Here is a 25,690-nt window from a genome sequence, read left to right as displayed (position 1 = left end):
ATGAGGTGCACTGTGCTTCGTCAGCACGGTGCTGGAAGTGCTGGGCTTATTGGCAGACCTCGCTCCAGAGGAGCTCAGTGCCAAGGCCAGGGGTCTGTCTGGAGAAGTCCTGGCCTTTGTCTTTGCCCTGTCTGACGAGAAGGAGGGATGGTTCTTGTCTGAGATTGGGAGGTTTTCCCTCTCTTGAGTCCTTGTTGAAACAGGAGAGTCGTCTCGAGCTGTCTAGAGGGACTTTTCATAGGGGAGAGTCTTAAGGTTGGGATTTAGTTGGGATTGGTCCTGCCTAGAGCAGGGGGCTGGACTTGCTGACCTTCTGAGGTCTTTTCTAACTCTATGGTTCTATGATTCTAAGGTGGTTGGATCAGTCCTGTCTTGTTTGTGTGGTGAGATTAGAGCAATGAGGGCACCTCTGGGAGCCAAGGCCTTCTCTCAGGCATTGTATACAAGAGGAATGTCTGTCAGAGACAGGCACAGTCCCCCTGCATGAGTCATGTCTCTTGAATCCTGGTGAGCCAGACATCTTCAACTGCAGAGAATGCAGGAAAACAAACTTTAATTTTTTAAAAAAAATTTAAAGAAAAAATAGGGGGAAGAATTAAAAAACTTGGAAAAGGATAAAAACTAAAGAAGTTTTTAACTTTTTTGATGTTTTAGATCTGAGGAAGGTGACTGCAAAGGAGCTCCCTCTGCTGTCGAGGATAATAATACGTTCTTCAATCCAGCAGAAAAGAGTCGAACATGATCCAATGGCTGGAAGCTGAAGACAGACACATTTATACCGTACATTTTTAGCAATGAGAGTAACTAATCAGTGGGACAATTTATGAAGGACTGTGGTGGATTCTCCATCCCTAACAATTTTTAAATTAAGACAGGTTGTTTTCCAAAAGACCTGCTCTATACTGTGGAACAGGTCTCTGGCTTGTGTTATACAGAAGGTCAGACCAGATGATCACAGGGGTCCCTTCTGTTCTTGGAATCTAAGAATCTCATCTTGAAATTAAAAGATAAAGCTTAGCATCCATCAATTTTACCATCTACAGATAAACCAAGAAAAATATCTACATTGATAATAACAATTTACATATAGGCAAAACAGGAAAAATGCTCTGGACATCATATTAGTGTTGATTTGAATAAATATACTTTGCATATTTTGACACGTGATGGTGGAGCCCACTATAATTTAGCACAACTATGAACATTGAAACAGATGAAAGTTGCAAAACAATGCTTGAAAATTAAAAATCATTACCCATGGGAATTAAGGAAACATAACGATTGAATTCTGCTAAGTCTATTGATTTATGGACTTGTCTTTGGCTTTGTCTAAATGAGCCCACTTTGGAAGCCTGGGACTCAGGAGACTCAAGTTCTGTTGCTTGCGCAGCCGATGACAGAGCTGAGGGAGGAGTGAGTGATCCTGTAACGGAGGATGCCAGCATGACGATAGGGTCTCCACTAGACGTACCAGAGGAGGGAGAGAAGAAGGTTGGCAGGGAAGGCCAGTTGTGTGAGGGGGAAATGGAATGAAGAATGCTTGTGACACAGTCAGGCTGGAGAGCTGCAATAGAGCAGATCTGTTAGCCCCAGAATGCGAAAGGCCTCTTCTGTATTAGCTGAATGGGACCAGTCAGGTCAGTGAGGGACACCTGATTTATATTATGGCCTGCTGAAGCCTTTAACCCCCATCCTTTGGGCACAGATGGAGGGGGAGGGAGAGACAGGGGCAATGAGAGGCTGTGCTCTTTCCACAGCAGAACAGCCACACTTGAGTCTCTGCTGCAGGAAGAGCTGGCACTCCAGGGCAACTGACAGGATGACGCCCTGCTCCAGTGAGAAGACAACAAAGGGTTCCCCTGTGGGCTTTTGTTCATGAGACTGTTTCCTTTATCTCTGGTGAAGAGCCACCCCTTAGGCCAACTTTTAGGTCTTCCCTTTGGGTTAGACTTAGAGTTAGACTTATGCATATTTATGGCATTTTCTCTTACCTTTGGAGTTGAAATAGATGTCTCCTCACTTGGGTCACTCACAGCCCCGTCCGCACTCACAGCCGACACCCGGAATCTGTAGGGCGTCTGAGCAATCAAGCCTTGTATGGTGCAGGACTCAGTTCTCTGGCCCGTCCTTTGTTCCAGCCATTTATCTTTCCCCTCATCACTCTTGTCTCCAGCCTCTTCTCTGTATTGCACCTTGTACTCGCTTATACTGACTCCATCTCCAATGACACGTGGACTCTCCCAGGTCAGGGTGATAGCCGATAATTCTACAGTCGCTGCTATAGGTTTCCCAGGGGGGCTGGTTGGAAGCGTCTTCACCGTGTCACTCACGTCACTGCTCTTGCTGAGCCCTAGTTTGCTCACGGCCGCGTATCGGAACTGGTACTGGGTGTTTGGATGGAGCCCTGTTACCGTGAGTGTCTCTTGCATGTTACTGATATTCACAGTCACCCAGCTCTCCTGTCCGACAAGTCTGTACTCTGCCCGGTAGCCGCATATCTCAGCCCTGCCATAGGCTGCCGGTTTCAGAGTGAGCTGCACACGGTCATGTCTGACTCTGTCTATCTTGGGAGAAAGAGGCTTTGATGGAGGCTGGAAGTTGGTGCTGAGCCGCTCTCTGTTTTCATACAGGTAAATGGAAGCGCCTGGATTGGCCTTGTCTGGAACAGAGGCCACAATGAGCCGGGTCTTCCCATCAGATTTGTTGACCCGGGCAAAGTCAGAGAAGGACTTTACTGCTTGTTGTGCTTTTCTTCTTATCTCGTCATCCTCAAACCACAGTGCGGAATTTGGCATCTCACAGACAGGACTGGCTAAGGCTGGATCGTGAGTTTTCTTCACAAATTGTCTCCGCAGCCACAGGTTCAGTTCTGAGAAGTAGGGTTCCTCGTCATGCAATGAAGTGAGCGTGAGAGACACCACGAAGTCGTGCCCGGGGCTGAGAACTACGCGCTGTAGCTCACTCCTGGAGGATACGACTTCCACCCCCTCCAGCTCGGCAAGGTAGGAACTGACAAAATCCAGCTCTTCCTGTGTCTTATCCAGAAATTCATTGAGTCGCTGGGCACCGAATGGAGATTGCTCTCTGCTGGTTAAAATCTCCACCAGGGCCCCTTCCTCTGCTCCACCCCCACGGATCGAGGGCAAGGTTCTCGCGAGCTCTTTCTGGAAGCTCTGTCTGTGCTGTGTGCACAGCTTTCTGAACTGCTGGATTTTCCTCCTGATCTCGGGGAAGGCTGTAGCCGCTCTGTCCTTCACCATGTCGTTGCATCGGATGTCACACTCGGTCAAGTGCTCCAGGGCACTTTGTGCGTCATCAACCAGCACTGAGCTGATCTCACGCACCAGCTGAGTGGCTCTGGGATTCAGCTTGCTCAGGGGGTACAGCCAGACGCGCACCGGTACAGCCTTTTCCCCAGAGTCGCCAAGCAGCTTAGGGAGAGTCGAGTAAACTTCCACGGCATCTTGATAAGTAACCGGATTGTTCTCCAGAGCAAAATCACCGTAAAATTTGCAACGGAAATTTTCTTTTTTTTCTAATTTCTCCTTCTTCATTTCCGCACACCCCTCTGCTGCTCCCGAAACCTTTGGGATCTTTTCTATCATCAGCTTCATTTTCCCCTCTATTTCTATCATTTTCTCGGATGAAGAAACTTCCCGAATAAACACAAAGAAAGCATGTGCCCCATACAGCACGGCAGTGACCACGTGGGTGGCCGTGCCTTGGTCAAACACATCAGGATAAGAGACGTTCTCTGGTCCTAAATGGCTCATACTCAGCTCCTCATAGCTGGTTGTCACTGAGTAGTGGAGAGCAATGCAAGCTTGGTTCTTTGATTTCTTGGTCTCACTTATAAATGCAGCAGATCCACCTACTTCCACCAGCCCCCCCAGGACACTGGCTTTCAGGGACCCAGACAGATTGAGGGCAGAGGCCCTATCTTCCATGGTGTTAGATGCAATGATCTGGAATTCAGTCTTGGGATTTGGCTTTGTCACCACGTCATTCTTAAGGGCCTCGATGCCCCATAAAGTGACACCTGGAAAATACCACCCAAGTACACAGTTAGTGACCACTGGAGAGAATGGGACATTTTTTCAATTTATTTTAATAATATGATTTAATTTTTAAAGCATGTGATGAGCAGAAAATAGCATCACCGGGGGCTCAAATCACTGTTGCCAGTAAACTAACCCCCTGTTTAGGGTGACCATATTTCCTTCTGCCAAATACAGGACACTGGGCAAATTGCTTTGATTCAAGTGAGTCCAACAGCAATCAACCAGGGCTATGCAGCACAGACTTTCAAAACAGCATTAAGTTGACACAGATGCCATTGAAAGACACACTGCATCATTATCTGTCTCTCTATATACATGCATCTGTCTGTCTGTATGGCTGTTACATTTGTTCACAAACTCCTTCGAAGCCAGGGCTGGGCAATATAACTGGTGGTTCAGTAGGGTTTCCCTCTGGTGAGCTACTGCCGCTATGTTCACCTACACTTCCACAGGTACCGGCAACCACACTCCCATTGACTGGGAATAGCGATAGGCAGCCAATGGGAGCTGAGATCCCCTCTACCTGTGGAGGCAGAGGTAAATATGGTGGGATGGGGGCCCACCAGGTGTTAACCCTTGCAGATGATCTGGCCCATGGACAGGGGGCTGCAGACAGGGAAGTTTAAGAGGAACCGCAAGAGATCCCACCGCTGAACAGGCTACCTGGTGAGAGTGAGAGTACTCGCATCACAGGACCTAACCAGATCAGCCATACCGTCACTGGTTCATTCTCCTGCACATCTACCAACGTAATATATGCCATCATGTGCCAACAATGCCCCACTGCTATATACATCGGCCAAACTGGACAGTCCCTACGGAAAAGGATAAATGGACACAAATCTGATATTAGGAATGGCAACGTACAAAAACCTGTAGGGGAACACTTCAGTCTCCCTGGACACACAATTGCAGATCTAAAGGTAGCATTCCTGCAGCAAAAAACTTCAAGACCAGACTTCAAAGAGAAACTGCTGAGCTACAGTTCATCTGCAAGTTTGACACAATCAACTCAGGATTAAACAAAGACTGTGAATGGCTTGCTAACTACAAAAGCAGCTTCTTCTCTCTTGGTATTCACACCTCCAGATCAGCTACTAGAAGTGGGCCTCATCCTCCCTGATTGGATCCACCTCGTCATCTCCAGCCTGATCCTGGCCTGCATATTTATACCTGCCTCTGGAAATTTCCACTACATGCATCTGACGAAGTGGGTCTTTGCCCACGAAAGCTTATGCTCCAGCACTTCAGTTAGTCTATAAGGTGCCACAGGACTCCTCGTCGCTTTTGCAGATTCAGACTAACATGGCTACCCCTCTGATGTTTGAATTTTGTTTGTTGAATTCTGATTCTGATTTCAGGTAACTGCAGTTTCAGTTTCAGCTGCTGTGGCAGTTGGGACTGAGTGCCTGACCCTTTGTTTCCTGGATTGCTCTCTTGATTGAATTTGGTCAGCCTTCCCCTGTGTGACTCACAAGGGGGCAGGCCTAGTGTAGGCAAGCAGGCTTTAAAATCCAGAGGTAGAGCAGCCAGGGAGCAAAGTGGCCAGGAGGGTGCAGACAGGGGAGTTTGGCAGAGGGAGGCCTACGACGGTCAGGAAGACCCACAACACCTGTGCCCGCACTGCTTCTGTCACCTCCACCTGTAGCCAGGCAGAGCACCTGAGCATGGATGCCTCCACCCAGATCCTGGTGTGGTTTTGCAGGGACTGTGGCTTGCAATTCCCACTTACTGATATCCAGGCTGGAGAGACCATCCAATGCGAAAGGTGCCTGCTGGTGGAATCTCTCAGGCAGCAGGTGGGAGAGCTACAGGAGGAGGTGGCCAGGTTGAGGAGCACTTGAATCCACAAGCAATTCCTGGACCGTGTTCATGTGGAGACAGCTGAGGTAGCTGTCCCAGTACACAGGACTGCGGACACACCACTGGTGGAGGAGGAGAAGGCTCAGGGTGGACACTGGCAGCTGGTTACTTCTGGCAGCAGGCAGTGCTCCACCCCTGCTCTGAACCCTCCCACCGTGGTACTAGGAAACCATTATGCTCTTCTTTATACAGGAGATAAGCGATCACCCCCTACAATGGAGGAGAAGCCTCATACCCCCAAGGCTGGGAGGTCTGCTGCCACCACTGCGAATAGGAAACGTAGGGTAGTGGTGGTCAGAGACTCTCTTCTGAGGGAGATGGAGGTGCCCATCTGTCGCCCTGACATTTCATCTCAGGAGGTGCTGTCTGCGGAGGCATTGTCGAGGATTATCCGGCCCTCTGACTACTACCCCATGCTACTCATCTGTGTGGGCACTAATGATACTGCGCAGTGTGACGCTGAGTGGATCAAGAGTGACTACAGGGCTTTGGGAGTACGGGAGAAGGAGTTTGGAGCACAGGTGGTATTCTTTTCGGTCCTTCCTGTCAAAGGTAGGGGCCTGAGCAGAGACAGGTGCATCCTGAAGGTGAATGCCTGGCTGCGAAGATGGTGCCACCAGGAGGGCTTTGGCTTCCTCAACCACAGGATGCTATTCCAGGAAAGACTGCTAGGCAGAGATGGCGTCCACCTTTCAAGGAGGGGGAAAACCCTATTTGGACACAGACTGGCTAACCTCGCGAGAAGGACTTTAAACTAGGTTAGACAGGGACAGGTGAGCAAAGCCCATGGGTAAGTGGAGAATATGGTGACCTGGAAGATGGGTCAGAAATGGAAGGGATTGTGGGCTATAACAACAGAGAGAAAGGAGGGTAAGGGCAAAACTAGGAGGCAAGATCAAATCAGGATCTTACATGCCTATACAGGCAGTCCCTGGGTTACATGGATCCGACTTACCTCGGATCCCTACTTACAAATGGGGTGAGGCAACCCCGCACTAGCTGCTTCCCCCCAGCAGACCAGGGAGACGCGAAGCGGCTTTTCTCAGCAGATACCTCAGCTTGAGAATAAAGGACTGAGGGAAGTGAGGTGTGGGAGAATAAAACTGAGCTCTGGAGAAATGTTTGGCTAGAGTTTCCCCTACAATGTGGACCAGTTCCGACTTACATACAAATTCAACTTAAGAACAAACCTACAGTCCCCATCTTGTACGTAACCCGGGGACTTCCTGTATACAAATGCGAGAAGTATGGGAAATAAGCAGGAAGAACTGGATGTGCTAATAAATAAGTACAATTATGACATTGTTGGCATCACAGAAACTTGGTGGGATAATACACACTATAGGAATGTTTGTATAGAATCATAGAATAATAGGACTGGAAGGGACCTCAAGAGGTCATCGAGTCCAGCCCCCCGCCCTCAAGGCAGGACCAAGCTCCACCTACACCATCCCTGACAGATGTCTATCTAACCTGTTCTTAAATATCTCCAGAGAGGGAGATTCCACCACCTCCCTTGGCAATTTATTCCAATATTTGACCACCCTGACAGTTAGGAATTTTTTCCTAATGTCCAATCTAAACCTCCCCTGCTGCACTTTAAGCCCATTACTCCTTGTCCTGTCCTCAGAAACCAAGAGGAACAAATTTTCTCCTTCCTCCTTGTGACACCCTTTTAGATATTTGAAAACCGCTATCATGTCCCCCCTTAATCTTCTTTTTTCCAAACTAAACAAGCCCAGTTCATGAAGCCTGGCTTCATAGGTCATATTCTCTAAACCTTTAATCATTCTTGTCGCTCTTCTCTGTACCCTTTCCAATTTCTCCACATCTTTCTTGAAATGTGGCGCCCAGAACTGGACACAGTACTCCAGCTGAGGCCTAACTAGTGCAGAGTAGAGCGGCAGAATGACTTCACGAGTTTTGCTTACAACACACCTGTTGATACAACCTAAAATCATATTTGCTTTTTTTGCAACAGCATCACACTGTTGACTCATATTCAACTTGTGGTCCACTATGACCCCTAGATCCCTTTCCGCCACGCTCCTTCCTAGACAGTCGCTTCCCATCTTGTATGTATGGAACTGATTGTTCCTTCCTAAGTGGAGCACTTTGCATTTCTCTTTCATAGAATCATAGAATCATAGAATAATAGGACTGGAAGGGACCTCGAGAGGTCATCGAGTCCAGCCCCCCGCCCTCAAGGCAGGACCAAGCTCCGTCTACACCATCCCTGACAGATGTCTATCTAACCTGTTCTTAAATATCTCCAGAGAGGGAGATTCCACCACCTCCCTTGGCAATTTATTCCAATATTTGACCACCCTGACAGTTAGGAATTTTTTCCTAATGTCCAATCTAAACCTCCCCTGCTGCACTTTAAGCCCATTACTCCTTGTCCTGTCCTCAGAAACCAAGAGGAACAAATTTTCGCCTTCCTCCTTGTGACACCCTTTTAGATATTTGAAAACCGCTATCATGTCCCCCCTTAATCTTCTTTTTTCCAAACTAAACAAGCCCAGTTCATGAAGCCTGGCTTCATAGGTCATGTTCTCTAAACCTTTAATCATTCTTGTCGCTCTTCTCTGTACCCTTTCCAATTTCTCCACATCTTTCTTGAAATGTGGCGCACAGAACTGGACACAGTACTCCAGCTGAGGCCTAACTAGTGCAGAATAGAGCGGCAGAATGACTTCACGAGTTTTGCTTACAACACACCTGTTGATACAACCTAGAATCATATTTGCTTTTTTTGCAACAGCATCACACTGTTGACTCATATTCAACTTGTGGTCCACTATGACCCCTAGATCTCTTTCCACCATGCTCCTTCCTAGACAGTCGCTTCCCATCTTGTATGTATGGAACTGATTGTTCCTTCCTAAGTGGAGCACTCTGCATTTCTCCTTATTAAACCTCATCCTGTTTACCTCTGACCATTTCTCTAACTTGCTAAGGTCATTTTGAATTATGTCCCTATCCTCCAAAGAAGTTGCAACCCCACCCAGTTTGGTATCATCTGCAAACTTAATAAGAGTACTCTCTATCCCAATATCTACATCATTGATGAAGATATTGAATAGTACGGGTCCCAAAACAGACCCTTGAGGAACTCCACTTGTTATCCCTTTCCAGCAGGATTTAGAACCGTTAACAACAACTCTCTGACTACGGTTATCCAGCCAATTATGCACCCACCTTATCGTGGCCCTATCTAAGTTATATTTGCCTAGTTTATCAATAAGAATATCATGCGAGACCGTATCAAATGCCTTACTAAAGTCTAGGTATATGACATCCACCGCTTCTCCCTTATCCACAAGGCTCGTTATCTTTTCAAAGAAAGCTATCAGATTAGTTTGGCATGACTTGTTCTTCACAAACCCATGCTGGCTATTCCCTATCACTTTATTACTTTCCAAGTGTTTGCATACGATTTCCTTAATTACCTGCTCCATTATCTTCCCTGGGACAGACGTTAAACTGACCGGTCTATAATTTCCTGGGTTGTTCTTATTCCCCTTTTTATAGATGGGCACAATATTTGCCCTTTTCCAGTCTTCTGGAATCTCCCCTGTCTGCCATGATTTTTCAAAGATCATAGCTAAAGGCTCAGATACCTCCTCTATCAGCTCCTTGAGTATCCTGGGATGCATTTCATCAGGACCTGGTGACTTGCTGACATCTAACTTTCCTAAGTGATTTTTAACTTGTTCTTTGAGTATCCTATCTTCTAAACTTACCCTCTCTCTGCTTGTATTCACTACGTTAGGCACACCTCCAGACTTCTCGGTGAAGACCGAAACAAAGAAGTCATTGAGCATCTCCGCCATTTCCAAGTTCCCTGTTACGGCTTCTCCCTCCTCGCTAAGCAGTGGGCCTACCCTGTCCTTGGTCTTCCTCTTGCTTTTAATGTATTTATAAAAGGTCTTCTTGTTTCCCTTTATGCCTGTAGCTAGTTTGATCTCATTTTGTGCCTTTGCCTTTCTAATCTTGCCCCTGCATTCCCGTGTTGCTTGCCTATATTCCTCCTTTGTTAGTTGTCCTAGTTTCCATTTTTTATATGACTCCTTTTTTATTTTGAGATCATGCAAGATCTCCTTGTTAAGCCAAGCTGGTCTTTTGCCATATTTTCTATCTTTCCTACACAGCGGAATTGTTTGCTTTTGGGCCCTTAACAACGTCCCTTTGAAATACTTCCAACTCTCCTCAGTTGTTTTTCCCTTCAGTCTTGCTTCCCATGGGACCTTACCTACAAGTTCTCTGAGCTTATCAAAATCTGCCTTCCTGAAATCCATAACCTCAATTGTGGTGGTCTCCCTTCTACCTTTCCTTAAGATCATGAACTCTATTATTTCGTGATCACTGTCCCCTATACTGTCTTCCACTTTCAAGTTCTCAACTAGTTCCTCCCTATTTGTTAAAACCAAATCCAGAACAGCTTCTCCTCTGGTAGCTTTTTCAACCTTCTGAAACAGAAAGTTGTCTCCAATGCAGTCCAGAAACTTATTGGATAGCCTGTGCCTCGCTGTGTTAGTTTCCCAACATATGTCTGGATAGTTGAAGTCCCCCATCACCACCAAATCTTGGGCTTTGGATAGTTTTGTTAATTGTTTAAAAATTGATTTTTAACTTGTTCTTTGTGTATCCTATCTTCTAAACTTACCCTCTCTCTGCTTGTATTCACTACGTTAGGCACTCCTCCAGCCTTCTTTATTAAACCTCATCCTGTTTACCTCTGACCATTTCTCTAACTTGCTAAGGTCATTTTGAATTATGTCCCTATCCTCCAAAGAAGTTGCAACCCCACCCAGTTTGGTATCATCTGCAAACTTAATAAGCGTACTCTCTATCCCAATATCTACATCATTGATGAAGATATTGAACAGTGCGGGTCCCAAAACAGACCCTTGAGGAACTCCACTTGTTATCTCTTTCCAGCAGGATTTAGAACCGTTAACAACAACTCTCTGACTACGGTTATCCAGCCAATTATGCACCCACCTTATCGTGGCCCTATCTAAGTTATATTTGCCTAGTTTATCAATAAGAATATCATGCGAGACCGTATCAAATGCCTTACTAAAGTCTAGGTATATGACATCCATCGCTTCTCCCTTATCCACAAGGCTCGTTATCTTATCAAAGAAAGCTATCAGATTAGTTTGGCATGACTTGTTCTTCCTAAACCCATGCTGGCTATTCCCTATCACTTTATTACCTTCCAAGTGTTTGCATATGATTTCCATAATTACCTGCTCCATTATCTTCCCTGGGACAGACGTTAAACTGACCGGTCTGTAGTTTCCTGGGTTGTTCTTATTCCCCTTTTTATAGATGGGCACAATATTTGCCTTTTTCCAGTCTTCTGGAATCTCCCGTCTGCCATGATTTTTCAAAGATCATAGCTAAAGGCTCAGATACCTCCTCTATCAGCTCCTTGAGTATCCTGGGATGCATTTCATCAGGACCTGGTGACTTGCTGACATCTAACTTTCCTAAGTGATTTTTAACTTGTTCTTTGTGTATCCTATCTTCTAAACTTACCCTCTCTCTGCTTGTATTCACTACGTTAGGCACTCCTCCAGCCTTCTCGGTGAAGACTGAAACAAAGAAGTCATTGAGCATCTCCGCCATTTCCAAGTTTCCTGTTACTGCTTCTCCCTCCTCACTAAGCAGTGGGCCTACCCTGTCCTTGGTCTTCCTCTTGCTTTTAATGTATTTATAAAAGGTCTTCTTGTTTCCCTTTATGCCTGTAGCTAGTTTGATCTCATTTTGTGCCTTTGCCTTTCTAATCTTGCCCCTGCATTCCCGTGTTGCTTGCCTATATTCATCCTTTGTTAGTTGTCCTAGTTTCCATTTTTTATAGGACTCCTTTTTTATTTTGAGATCATGCAAGATCTCCTTGTTAAGCCAAGCTGGTCTTTTGCCATATTTTCTATCTTTCCTACACAACGGAATTGTTTGCTTTTGGGCCCTTAACAACGTCCCTTTGAAATACTTCCAACTCTCCTCAGTTGTTTTTCCCTTCAGTCTTGCTTCCCATGGGACCTTACCTACAAGTTCTCTGAGCTTATCAAAATCTGCCTTCCTGAAATCCATTACCTCAATTGTGCTGGTCTCCCTTCTACCTTTCCTTAAGATCATGAACTCTATTATTTCGTGATCACTATCCCCTATACTGTCTTCCACTTTCAAGTTCTCAACTAGTTCCTCCCTATTTGTTAAAACCAAATCCAGAACAGCTTCTCCTCTGGTAGCTTTTTCAACCTTCTGAAACAGAAAGTTGTCTCCAATGCAGTCCAGAAACTTATTGGATAGCCTGTGCCTCACTGTGTTAGTTTCCCAACATATGTCTGGATAGTTGAAGTCCCCCATCACCACCAAATCTTGGGCTTTGGATAGTTTTGTTAATTGTTTAAAAAAGGCCTCATCCACCTCTTTCACCTGGCTAGGTGGCCTGTAGTAGACTCCTAGCATGATATCACCCTCGTTTTTTACTCCTTTTAGCTTAACCCAGAGACTCTCTACACGGCTATCTCCTACGTTCATCTCCACTTCAGTCCAAGTGTGTACATTTTTAATATACAAGGCAACCCCTCCTCCCTTTTTTCCCTGTCTGTCCTTCCTGAGCAAGCCGTACCCTTCCATACCAACATTCCAATCAGGTGTCCCATCCCACCAGGTTTCTGTAATACCAATGATATCATAGTTGTATTTATTGGTTAGCAATTCCAGTTCTTCCTGCTTATTACCCATACTTCTCGCATTTGTATATAGGCATCTAAGATACTGATTTGATCTTGCCTCCCTGTTGTGCCCTGACCCTCCTTTCTCCTTGTCATTATAGGCCGTAGTCCCCCCCATTTCCAACCCATCTCCCAGTCCCGCACATGCAGCACTTACCTGTGGGCTTTTCTCACCTGCCCCCGTCGAACCTAGTTTAAAGCCCTCCTCACAAGGAAGGGTACAGCTTGCTCAGGAAGGATAGACAGGGAAAAAAGGGAGGAAGTGTTGCCTTATATATTAAAAATGAACACACTTTGGGTATGTCTAGACTACATAGCTCTGTCAACGGAGCCATGTAAACTAGTTTATCCGGCATAGTCAATGAAGCAGGGATTTAAATAATCCCCACTTTATTAAAATAAACATGGCCACCCCGCTGTGCTGACGATCAGCTGATCCGGCACAGCACGGCAGTCTATACTAGGGCCTGTATCCGAGGCATAAAGGGATTAGTCGGCAAAGGCTTCCCCAGCCGACTAATCCACGTCTAGACTGCCGCACCATATTTATTGTAATGAAGCAGAGGAATAACGGTAGTTCGAATTAGGAGCTTTAATTCGAACTACCGGGTCCCTGCCACGTGTAGCCGCAGTTAGTCTGGACTACAGGGCATTTAAAAATGGCGCCCACCAGGGAACGTGCAAATGAAGCCCAGGATATTGGCAAGTTCGAACGAGGGGGCTAATGTAGACATACCCTTTAAGATTGAAAGCTTTTCTAAACGCTTCTCTCTTTACCCATCTTTATAGAATAAGCCTTTTCTCTAAAGGTTTTTATCATGTGCTTACTAAACAATCTCCACTTTCTAAACTATTTTGAAATTCCCGTTTTATCTGCCCTGTTTTCTCTTTGAATTTCAAAATCTCTCTTTTAAATGCTCTTTTCTTCACCTGCATTTTTATTTCATACATTTAAAGGCTCCTCTCTCAACTTATCTTTAAATTCAATATTTTTTCATTGCCCCAAGAAGATCTGAGTTACATGCCGACCTGTCTGTGTGGCTGGTCTTTTTGGATCTGAAGAACACTTGGTTTGATTAAACTGGTTTTCATCAACCACTTATCATAACATCTAGTGCAGGGCTGGGGAACTTTTTTTTTTTTTGGACAGAGGGGGCTGATGACCCACAGAAAAGCCAGTCAAGGGCTGCTCTCAAGTGAGAAGCAAACAAAACCAAACATTCCTCTCTGACATGACACTCCCCTTGCACATGAGAGCCTGGGGGTCCAGCCTATTAGATTCTGTGTGCTCCATTCCTATGGGGGGGGCGTGGAGCCCTGAGCCTCAGGGGCTGCAACCAGGCATGCTGGGGGCTGCATCCAGCTGCCAGACCTTAGCCTTCCTATCTCTGATCTAGTGTCTGGGAGGTGAGATGAGGACTGGGACTGCCTATGGAGCTGGCATTTCTGACTTCTTGTTAATCAGTGTGGCAAGACAGAAGTTGACTTTTGGTTTTGGTTTGGTATAATGTAATTATAGAAACCCCACCAGTGTGGGGTGAGTCTGTGCTCCAGCTCTGCTGTTTGCCCTGAGTCTGGTATTCTCAGCTGTGACCCACTGAGGCACAGTGACACCATCCCAAAAGAGCAAAGGCTTAAACAGGTTCTTCTGCTGAAAAGGCCCCTGCAGGGTGGCTAAAGCCAGACGTCTGTAAACAAGAAATACAAGTGTTGTTCAGTGCATCTGTACCTGGGATGAGGGCGTCGCTGCGGTAGTCATACAGCATCCCCAGCCGGAGAGGGCGGCCCAGGGCTGGCATTTCAATTGTGGAATGTCCAATGTCAGCCATGGTGGTAGCCGAGAGGTTGATCCAGCCCTAAAACACATCAGGAGCCCAGTTACACAGACACAATGTGATCTCCTATCATTGTTCTCACTGTGCGAATGTTATCCCCTATGATCTTCAGATTCCTGTGGCACCTTATAGACTAACAGATTGATTGGAGCATGGGCTTTCATGGGCAAAGACCCACTTCGGTCAGATGCATTTGACTACATGCATCTGATGAAGTGGGTCTTTGCCCACGAAAGCTCATGCTCCAATCAATCTCTTAGTCTATAAAGTGAGACAGGACTTCCCGTTGCTTTTTCAGATTCAGACTAACACGACTACCCCTCTGATACTTGATCTTCAGATTGTTACAGAGGGAATCCCCCAAGGATAACAGAAGGTACAGCATCGTAACAGCCAATCCATAGAGCTTGCTGAGCTTCAGGTGTTTTTCTAACATGTTGTTAAAAACTTCCAGTGCTGGAGATTCCTCAGCCTCCCCAGGCAATTTATTCCAATGTTCAACCATCCTGACAGGAAGTTTTTACTAGTGTCCAACTGTAACAGACTCACAGGACTTGTGCTCATTCTTGGCTCTGTACACTCCGGCTGTCCAATCAGTTGCTTTTGCAGAAAAACTTGCCAGCTGTCTACACTGGCCGCTTGAATTTCCGCAAGAACACTGACGATCTCATATAAGATCGTCCGTGTTCTTGCGGAAATACTGTGCTGCTCCCGTTCGGGCAAAAGCCCTCTTGCACAAATCATTTGCGCAAGAGGGCTAGTGTAGACAGCATAGTACTGTTTTGCACAAAAAAGCCCCGATGGCTAAAATGGCAATCAGGGCTTTTTTGCAGAAAAGCGCGTCTAGATTGGCCACGGACGCTTTTCTGCAAAAAGTGCTTTTGTGGAAAAGCGTCCGGGCCAATCTAGATGCTCTTTTCCGAAAATGCTTTTAACGGAAAAACTTTCCCTGTTCAGTTCAGCGACAGCCCTTCTTGGGAATCCACTTTCATTTAGAGTTTCAGCTGTACACCTCTCTACTTCTTCGGAGCGCACTTCTCTGAGCCTTTAGCACTCCTGTCTCTGTTCTGGGCCTCTCAGGGATGTCTATGGCTATGGATCCCCAGGGCCTCCATACCCTGATCCCTAAATTGGAGTAACTCTGAGCCAACATAAAATAATTATTGGATGTGTGAACACAGTGTAGGAAACTCTCAGGACCCTCAGGCACAGCCTCCCTCAGCACAGAACATCTGAGTGAACAGGGCACCAGACAATATGGCAGACTGCCTGAAGACAGGGAATGGGGTAGGTTGGGGCAAAGGTTTTGTCGGCAAAGATTGGGGAGTGGCTTAGGGGATAGGGCATTTGCCTGGGGGAGAGCAGGCTTGTGTGTTCAAGAAACACATCACTCACCTTGGGAGCAGCTGAATAGACAATACAAGCTGTCCCAGAGTTGGAGCTGGCTCTAGTGTTCAGAAGGAAGGTTAAGGAATGCCTGGAAGGTATCGTGAACAAGGGGAATATATTATATTTGGATTTCCAGAAAGCCTTTGACAAGATCCCTCAAGAAAGGCTCTTAAGTAAAGTAAGTTGTCATGGGATAAGAGGGAAGGGCCTTTCATGGACTGTGAACTAGTTACAAGACAGGAAACAAAGGGTAGGAATAAATGGTCAGTTTCTAAGTGGTGAGAAGTAACTAGTGGGTCCCCCAAGAGTCTGTTCTAGGACCCATCCAATTCAATTCATTTATAAGTGATCTAGAGGAAGGGGTAAACAGTGAGGTAGCAAAATTTGAAGATGATACCAAACTTCTCAAGATAGTTAAGACCAAAGCAGAGTGTGAAGAGCTTCAGAAAGATCTCACCACACTAAGGGTATGTTTACACTAGCTCGTTAATTTGAGCTAGGTAGGCAAATGAGGCAACTGGAGTTGCAAATGAAGCCCGGGATTTAAATTTGCATGTTCTCGTCCGGTTGCCATTTTGAAATTTCATTAGCCCGAACTCACTGTTGCGCAGCTACATGCGGCAGTGACACGTTAATTTGAACTAAGTCCTTAGTTCGAATTAACTGTTACTCCTCATTCCACGAGGAGGATATTTAAATCCCAGGCTTCATTTGCAACTCCAGTCGCCTCATTTGCCTACCTAGCTCAAATTAAGGAGCTAGTGTAGACATACCCTAAGTGACTGGGCAACAAAATGGGAAATGAATTTTAATGTTGATAAATGTAAAGTAATGCACTTTGGAAAAAAATAATCCCAACTATATATGTAATATGATGGGGACTAATTTGGCTACAACTACTCAAGAGAAAGATCTTGGAGTCACTGTGGATAGTTCTCTGAAAACTTCCTCAGGGTACGTCTAGACTACAGGCTTACGTTGACAAAAGTTTTGTCAACAGATTCTGTCGACAAAACTTATGTCGACACAGAGCATCCAGATTACATCGCTTTGTCAACAAAGCAATGAGTTTTGTCGGCAAAGAGCGTCCAGACTGCCGGACGCTTTGTTGACAGAAGAAGGCACCCGGAAGTGCTTCTGGAAGCCGTAAAGCCAAGGCACTGCTGCATGGTCTCTGCAGAGACATGTGCTTACAGGGATCCTCCTGGACAGCTGTTCCTCTGCTCCTGCTTCTGGCTTGCCTACCATATACAGGGAAAGCAAAGCTGCTACAGTTTTTCTGGCTCTGGTGGACCTGCTTTGTCAGACACCACAGCTGCTTATTTTCTGATTTGTCCCTTTGTCTGTCTGTTTGGCTACGTCTACATTGGCCCCTTTTCCGGAAGGGGCATGTTAATTTCACGAGTCGTAATAGGGAAATCAGCGGGGGATTTAAATATCCCCCGCGGCATTTAAATAAAAATGTCCGCCGCTTTTTTCCGTCTTTTAGAAAAGCCGGAAAAGAGCGTCTACACTGGCCCCGATCCTCCGGAAAAAGCGCCCTTTTCCGGAGGATCTTATTCCTACTTCAAAGTACTTCCTACTTTGCTTTTCCCGGAGGATCGGGGCCAGTGTAGACGCTCTTTTCCGGCTTTTCTAAAAGACGGAAAAAAGCGGCGGACATTTTTATTTAAATGCCACGGGGGATATTTAAATCCCCCGCGGATTTCCCTATTACGACTCGTGAAATTAACATGCCCCTTCCGGAAAAGGGGCCAATGTAGACGTAGCCTTTGTGTGTTTGCTTGTGTGTTTGTTTGTGTTTTGGCTTTTTTGGTTTCCTGGGCTTCATTTGCAAGTTTGAATGCTTACATTAGCCACCCTATTTTGAACTGGGGGGCTAGTGTAGACATACCCTTAAATCATGACTAGTATGGAAAAATTTAATAAGGAAAAGTTATGTACTTATTCCCATGATATAAGAACTAAGGGTCACCTAATGAATTGAATAGGCAGCAGGTTATTCTTCATTCACCACACAGTCCACCTGTGGAACTCCTTGCCAGATGATGTGGTGAAGGTTAGAACTTTAACAGGGTTCAAAAAAGAGCTAGATAGATTCATGGAGGTTAGGTCCATCAATAGCTATTAGCCAGGATGGGTAGGAATGGTGTGTCCCTGGCCTCTGTTTGTCTGGGGTGGATGACAGGGGAGGGATCACGTGAGGATTACCTGTTGTGTTCCCTCCCTCTGGGGCACCTGGTGCTGGCCACTGTTAGTAGACAGGATACTGTGCTAGATGGACCTTTGGTCTGACCCAGTCTGGCCATTCGTATGTTCTCATGATTTGGGGTTGGTTAGTCTGCAGAAGAGAAGAGTGGGGGGAGAGTCCAGAGAGGCTGGAGAGAGGCTGTTCTCAGTCATGGCAGATGGCAGAACCAGGAGCAATGGGCTCAAGTTACAGTGGGGGAGATCTAGGTTGGGTATTAGGACAAACTACGTCAGTAGGAGGGTGGGGAAGTACTGGAATGGGTTCCGTAGGGAGGGGTGGAATCTCCACCCCTTGAGGTTTTGAAGTCTCAGCTTGACCAATCCCTGGCTGGGATGATTTGATTGGGATTGGTCCTGCTTTGGGTAGGGGCCTGGATTTGATAATTCCTGAGGGCTCTGCCAGCCCTGAGATACCATGATTCTATGTGACCAAGAATCTTTCAAGATCAAACCTTCAGACCACTACCCCTTCCTACTTCTTCATTTAGATACTAATGATACGGCCAAGAATCATAGAATACTAGGACGGGAATGGACCTCGAGAGGTCATCGAGTCCAGTCCCCTGCTCTCATGGCAGGACCAAATACTGTCTAGACCATCCCTGATAGACATTTATCTAACCTGCTCTTAAATATCTCCAGAGATGGGGATTCCACAACCTCCCTGGGCAATTTATTCCAGTGTTTGACCACCCTGACAGGTAGGAACTTTTTCCTAATGTCCAACCTAAACCTCCCTTGCTGCAGTTTAAGCCCATTGCTTCTTGTTCTATCCTCAGAGGCCAAGATGAACAAGATTTCTCCCTCCTCCTTATGACACCCTTTTAGATACCTGAAAATGGCTACCATGTCCCCCCTCAATCTTCTCTTTTCTAAAACAAACAAACCCAATTCTTTCAGCATTCCTTCATAGCTCATGTTCTCTAGACCTTTCATCATTCTCCTTGCTCTTCTCAGGACCCTCTCCAATTTCTCCACATCTTTCTTGAAATGTGGTGCCCAGAACTGGACACAATACTACAACTGAGGCCTAACCAGTGTAGAGTAGAGCGGAAGAATGGCCTTGGGTGTGTCACTGCAGATTATGTAGCATTGGGCAGAAAGATCAAGGAGTTTAAGGTGCAAGTGGTGAAACACAAGTGGTGTTGGAGAGAGGGTTTTGGTTTCTTCCACCATGGGATGCTATTCCAGGCACAAGGATTACTAGGAAGAGTTTCTCTGGAGGTGGGTGACAGGGGAGGGATCACGTGGTGATTACCTGTTGTGTTCCCTCCCTCTGGGGCATCTGGCACTGGCTACCGTCGGTAGACAAGATACTGGGATGGATGGACGGACCTTTGGCCTGACGCAGTGTGGCCGTTCTTATGTTCTTAATGATGTTTGCTTATTTTGCAATAGTATTAGACTATTGGCCCATATATGACCCAAAGTTCTTCTATGAAGTATTCCTGTCAGAGAGACCCCTCAGGTTGCTTTCCATTTGTTCAAGCTGACTTGTCTGTAATTCCCTTGGCTGTCATAGACTCATAGAAGATCAGTGTTGGGAAAGACCTCAGGAGGCAACTGAGTCAGCCTCTTCTTCAAAGCAGGACCAAAGCCAACTAAATCATCCCAGCCAGGGCTTTGTTAAGCTGGGACGTAAAAACCTCTAAGGATTAAGATTCCACCCCCTCCCTAGGGACCCATCCCAGTGCTTCCCCACCCTCCTAGGGAAATAGTTTTTACTAATATCGAACCTAGACCTCCCTGAGTGCAACTTGAGACCATTGCTGCTTGTTCTGCCATCTGCCCCCACTGAGAATAGCCTCTCTCCAGCCTCTCTGGGACCCACCTTCAGGGAGTTACAGGCTGCTCTCAAATCCCCCCTCACTCTTCTCCTCTGCAGACTAAATTAGTCCAGGTCCTTCGGCCCTCCTCATAACTTATGTGCTCCAGCCACCTGATCATTTTTGTTGCCCTCCTCTGGACCCTCTCCAATGCATCCACATTCTGGAGCTCCATAGTGAGAAGCTCAAAATTAGCCATAGTGTTCCAGATGTGGCCTCACCAGTTCTAAATAAAGGGAATAATCACTGCTCTGGATCTGCTGGCAATGCCCTACTAATGTAACCTAATATGCCATTAGCCTTCTTGGTTGTTGACTCATATCCAGCCTCTCATCCACTGTAATCCCCAATTCCTTTCAGATTTCAATTTGTCTAGGTCACTCTGGACTCTCTCCCTACCCTCCAGTATCTATCTCTCGCCCCAGTTCTGTGTCTTTCACAAACTTGCTGAGGGTGCAATCCAGCCCCTCATCCAGATCATTAATGCAGATAAAAGTTGCAGATGGGTTGCTGTGTTAATGTGTAATGTTAGAAACAATGAGTCCTGTAGCACCTTAGGGTATGTCTACTAGTTCGAACTAGCGGGGTAATGTAGTCATCCGCACTTGCAAATGAAGACCGGGATTTGAATTTCCCGGGCTTCATTTGCATGAAGCCGGCCGGCGCCATTTTTAAATGCCAGCTAGTTCGCACCCCGTGCCGCGCGGCTACACGCGGCACGGAGTAGCTAGTTCGGATTATGCTTCTAATCCGAACTAGCTGTACGCCTCGTGGAACGATTAGAAGCCTAATCCGAACTAGCTACTCCGTGCCGCGTGTAGCCACACGGCACAGGGTTTGAACTAGCCAGCATTTAAAAATGATGCCGGCCAGCTTCATGCAAATGAAGCCCGGGAAATTCAAATCCCGGGCTTCATTTGCAAGTGCGGATGACTACATTACCCCTGCTATTTCGAACTAGCGGGGTAGTGTAGACATACCCTTACAGACTAACAAAAATATCTGTGACAAGGAGCCCTGTGACACCTTAGGGTATGTCTACACTACAATGTTAGTTCGAACTAACGGACGTTAGTTCGAACTAACATTCATAGCCGCTACACTAGTGCTCCGCTAGTTCGAATTTGAATCGAACTAGCGGAGCGCTTAGTTCGAACTAGGAAAACCTCATTTTACGAGGATTAAGCCTAGTTCGAACTAGCTAGTTCGAATTAAGGGGTGTGTAGCCCCTTAATTCGAACTAGTGGGAGGCTAGCCCTCCCCAGGTTTCCCTGGTGGCCACTCTGGCCAACACCAGGGAAACTCTATTGCCCCCCTCCTGGCCCCAAACCCCTTAAAGGGGCACGGGCTGGCTACGGTGCCCGTGTCAGGTGCAAGCCTGCCAGCACCCAGCAAGCAGACCCTGCACCTGGCATGGCACAGAGCCACCCACCCGATGTCCCCCAGCCCACCCCCTCTTCCCGGGACCAGGCTGGCGGCTCCCGGGAGCTTGCCCTGGACCGCAAGAGGCGGGCACCTTCCTGGGCTAGTGCGGACATCGTGGACCTCGTCCACGATCTCCGCACTAGGCACAGGAAAGCGGCCGGCTAGGGCAGGAGAGCTGCCAGCCTGGCCACCCAGGAGCAGGTGTGCATGAAAATCAAGGTGGTCCAGTGAGACCCCCGACCCTGAGCTTACAATGGCCATCCTGGGTCAGACCAAAGGTCCATCTAGCCCAGTAGCCTGTCTGCCGACAGCGGCCAACCCTAGGGACCCTGGAGGGGATGGACCGAAGACAGTGACCAAGCCATTTGTCTCGTACCATCCCTCTCCAGCCTTCCACAAACTTTGGGCAGGGACACCACTCCTACCCCCTGGTTAAGACCACTCCATGGATCCAACCTCCATGACTTGATCTCACTTCCCTTTAAACTCTGTTCTAGTTGTAGCCTTCACAGCCTCCTGCAGCAAGGAGTTCCACAGGTTAACTATTTGCTTTGTCAAGAAGAACAACTTTTTCTTACTAGTTTGAAGCCTGCTACCCATTCCTTTCCTTTGGTGTCCTCTAGTCCTTCTTTATGGGAACTCAGGAAGAACTTTTATGAATGCACCCTCTCCACCCAACCCCTGCTTTTAGAGACCTCTAGCCTATCCCCGCTCCATCTCCTCTTTTCTAAGCTGAACAGTCCCAGTCTCTGTAGCCTCTCTTCATATGGGACCTGTTCCCAATCCCTGATCATGTTAGTTGCCCTCCCCTCTCCCAGCCTTTCTCTTCCCCTCTCCCACCTCCTTTTCCCAGTCTCCCCCAGTTTTGTTCAATAAAGACAGAGTCAATCTTGGAAGAAACGTTATCTTTATTTTGTACATCAATAAGAAGGGGGGCTAGGGAAGGGTAAGTGGAAGGAGGTGAGGGAGGAATGGGATACGAGCCCCCGATGGGGAGGACTGGGCTGGCTCTGCGGGCTTCTGGGGGTGGAAGCTCTCCTGCAGCCCCCCGATTACCCCCTCTCCCCAGATGGCAGCCTGCGGCAAGTGCAGCCAGGCTGATGGCCGAGTGGTGTGATGTGCCCAGTGTGGGTACTCCGGGCAATCCAAGCCAGGACTGCTTTGCAAGCGGGGCACCCCTGAGAACTGTCTGTCCGGGGTGGGGGTCGGGACCCTTTAAGCGCAGCCCTCGGCTAGCCTGAGACATCATCTCCACGCTCTAAGTCCTCCTCTGATGCCCTGCCGGCACTGCTTCCGGCCATCCTTAAGCCCTGTTCAGAGTCCACTCACTGTGGACTTGCTAGTTCGAATTAGCAAAACGCTAATTCGAACTAGTTTTTAGTTCTAGACGCGTTAGTTCGAACTAAGCTAATTCGAACTAACTAATTCGAACTAAGTTAGTTCGAATTAGCGCTGTAGTGTAGACGTACCCTTATAGACTGACTAAAATTTATTGGAGCACAAGCTTTCATGGTCAAAGACCCACTTTGTCAGATGCATTAGTGGAAATTTCCAGAGGCAGGTATAAATTTGCAGGCCAGAATCAGGCTGGAGATGATGAGGTGGATCCAATCAGGGAGGATGAGGCCCACTTTCTAGTAGCTGATCTGGAGGTGTGAATTCCAAGAGAGGAGAAGCTGCTTTTGTAGTTAGTGAGCCATTCACAGTCTTTGTTTAATCCTGAGCTGATGGTGTCAAACTTGCAGATGAACTGTAGCTCAGCAGTTTCTCTTTGAAGTCTGGTCTTGAAGTTTTTTTGCAGCAGGATGGCTACCTTTAGATCTGCTATTGTGTATCCAGGGAGACTGAAGTGTTCTCCTGCAGGTTTTTGTATATTGCCATTCCTGATATCTGATTTGTGACCATTTATTCTTTTGCATAGGGACTGTCCAGTTTGGCCGATGTATACGGCAGAGGGGCATATTACATATTCGGTGCTACAGGACTCCTTGTCGCTTTTGCAGATCCAGACTAACACGGCTACCCCTCTGATACTTGCAAATACCTGAATATAGTATTATGAGCTTTCATGGGCACAACCCACTTCTTCAGATAAGCAGTGTGGAAAGAAAATAACCCCCCAACCCTCTGATGTCCAGGCCCTGCATGCCCATCCCCCTCATGTACTCTTCCTCCCTCCCTCCCAGACCACACACCTCCAGCAATAATGGTTTAAATACAGCACATTAAGGATTTCTCTTCTGCCATATTGTCCATGTACAGTACCCTACAATGCTTTGCAAATACAATAGCTTTAGTGATAGACTTCGTTTGCCCTTCATTATGGAAAACACCTAAGGTCTGGAATATTCCATAATCTGGCATAGTCTGTTTCCCAAAGTGGCTGGATTAAAGAGCTTTAAGTGTGTTATCAGGAGACAATCCTAAGTGCAGAAGGAATTCAATGTAAAGCACAGGGGCAGCAGGATAAACAACATGCACAAAAAGAGAAGTAAATGCAATGGATTGTATTAAAAGTCCTGCTCCCCACCAAAAACAACCAAACTAGACCACCACACGCAGCAGCCTCTGGACTAATGTATCCCATCCAGCACTAAACACAAACGCTCAGGTTTAGTAAACTATTAATTTCTACAATTGCGAGAAAATGCAATTTAGCTCCCGACACTTATTGCAGCACTTTTCTACAAAAGAATTGAAAGTCCAACAGCTCGCCCGAGCCCTTGAGGCTGCATTAAACAGCCCAGCCCCAGGGCCGAGTGGCTCAGACCTGTTCCTGGAGACCAAGCTGTCCAAAGGAAAGGAACAAGCCCTGAATTCAGAAGTTTGCAGAGGCCATTAGAGCTACATTCAGATACAGGTATTGGCGTCAGTCCTTACCTGGAGGGTCGATCCCCGGCTTTAGTAACACGAATAAGCAGAGTTCAGGGAACCTCACTGCTTTCTCAGCTGCTTCCCGCTGCTCAGAGAAGGCAAAGAGCAAAACTGAAAGTGTAACTTGTTCTTGCAGCATTTCTCAGAACACCCGCAGCCACAGAGCAGCCCTGTCCCGCTGAGAATGGGGATGTGAAACCTAGTGAGATAAAGGTTCTATATGAAGGAAACCACCCAGCAAATCTAGTTCTCACCTATAAAACAGGAAATAAGAACAACCTAGGAAACTACAGACCAGTCAGCTGAAATTCTGTGCCAGGGAAGACAATGGAGCAAGTAATAAATGAATTAATCTGCAAACACCTGGAAGATAATAAGGTGATAGGGAACAGCCAGCATGAATTTGTAAAGAACAAGTCACGTCAAACCAACCTGATAGCTTTCTCTGACAGGATAACAAGCTGGAAAGTACAGTTTAACCAGCGCAGGCTGACAAGGGAGCACCCGCCCCAATGCACTGTTTAGCCAAAGGACAGAAGCACAAACCCCAGCTAAGACAAGCAGGACCTGTACCTCAGTACCTAGACTGTGAGATTGTTTGCAGATGACGCCAAGCTGGGAGGGGTGGAAAGTGCTCTGGAGGATAGGGTCATAATTCAAAATGATCTGGACAAATTGGAGAAATGGTCTGAGGTAAACAGGATGTAGTTCAATAAGGACAAATGCAAAGGACTCCACTTAGGGAGGGACAATCAGTTTCACACACACAGAATGGGAAGGGACTGTCTGGGAAGGAGCACGGCAGAAAGGGATCTAGGGGTTATAGTGGACCACAAGCTGAATATGAGTCAGCAGTGTGATGCTGTTGCAAAAAAAGCAAACATGATTCTGGGATGCATAAACAGGTGTGTTGTGAGCAAGACAGGAGAAGTCATTCTTCCGCTCTGCTTTGCGTTGATTAGGCCTCATCAGGAGTATTGTGTCCAGTTCTAGGCACCGCATTTCAGGAAAGAGAGGGAGAAATTGGAGAAAGTCCAGAGAAAAAAATGATTAAAGATCTAGAATGACCTAAAAGGACAGACTGAAAGAATTGGGCTTGAAAGAAAAGATGGTTCCTGCTCTTTAACTTCCCTCTCTCTCTCTCTCTCTCTGGATCCCTTAATCAAGTAAGATTGCCCCTTGGATACCTATACCTGATTAGTGCGTAGATGAAAAATTAGGCCAGTTCTGGCAAGGAATATTCTCTTGCAGTGGCTGCATATGACGTCTCTATCTCCAGCGATGCTGAAACCAGTGGTGCCAATATGGGCCCGGGCACACTCCTTATGCCAGGCTCTCTGATCTTCTTCATGGATGTGACGGCGTGTTGGGGTTCCCCTGCCTCCTGCACCCCCGTAGTGGCACGAACAGACTCC

General features: G+C 46.8%; 1 protein-coding gene across 1 annotated transcript in view; it reads right to left on the bottom strand.

Annotated features, from left to right (window-relative positions):
- LOC112543715 (stonustoxin subunit beta-like) overlaps positions 1 to 24,446 on the bottom strand; it is a 35,874-nt gene extending 11,428 nt beyond the window's left edge. Inside the window, exons 1-3 of the mRNA XM_075916882.1 lie at positions 24,282 to 24,446; positions 14,406 to 14,532; positions 1,992 to 4,039 (exon numbers count right to left, since the gene is read on the bottom strand). Of these exons, the coding sequence (XP_075772997.1) occupies positions 1,992 to 4,039; positions 14,406 to 14,505 (2,148 nt within the window). The 5' untranslated portion in view covers positions 14,506 to 14,532; positions 24,282 to 24,446. The remainder of the gene's footprint in view (positions 1 to 1,991; positions 4,040 to 14,405; positions 14,533 to 24,281) is intronic.
- Between the last annotated feature and the right edge of the window lie 1,244 nt (positions 24,447 to 25,690).

This window comes from Pelodiscus sinensis, unplaced genomic scaffold (assembly GCF_049634645.1).
Source record: "Pelodiscus sinensis isolate JC-2024 unplaced genomic scaffold, ASM4963464v1 ctg40, whole genome shotgun sequence".
Classification (NCBI taxonomy): Eukaryota; Metazoa; Chordata; order Testudines; family Trionychidae; genus Pelodiscus; species Pelodiscus sinensis.
Note: the sequence above shows the minus strand (reverse complement) of the source record. Positions and strands in the feature narration are given on the sequence as shown.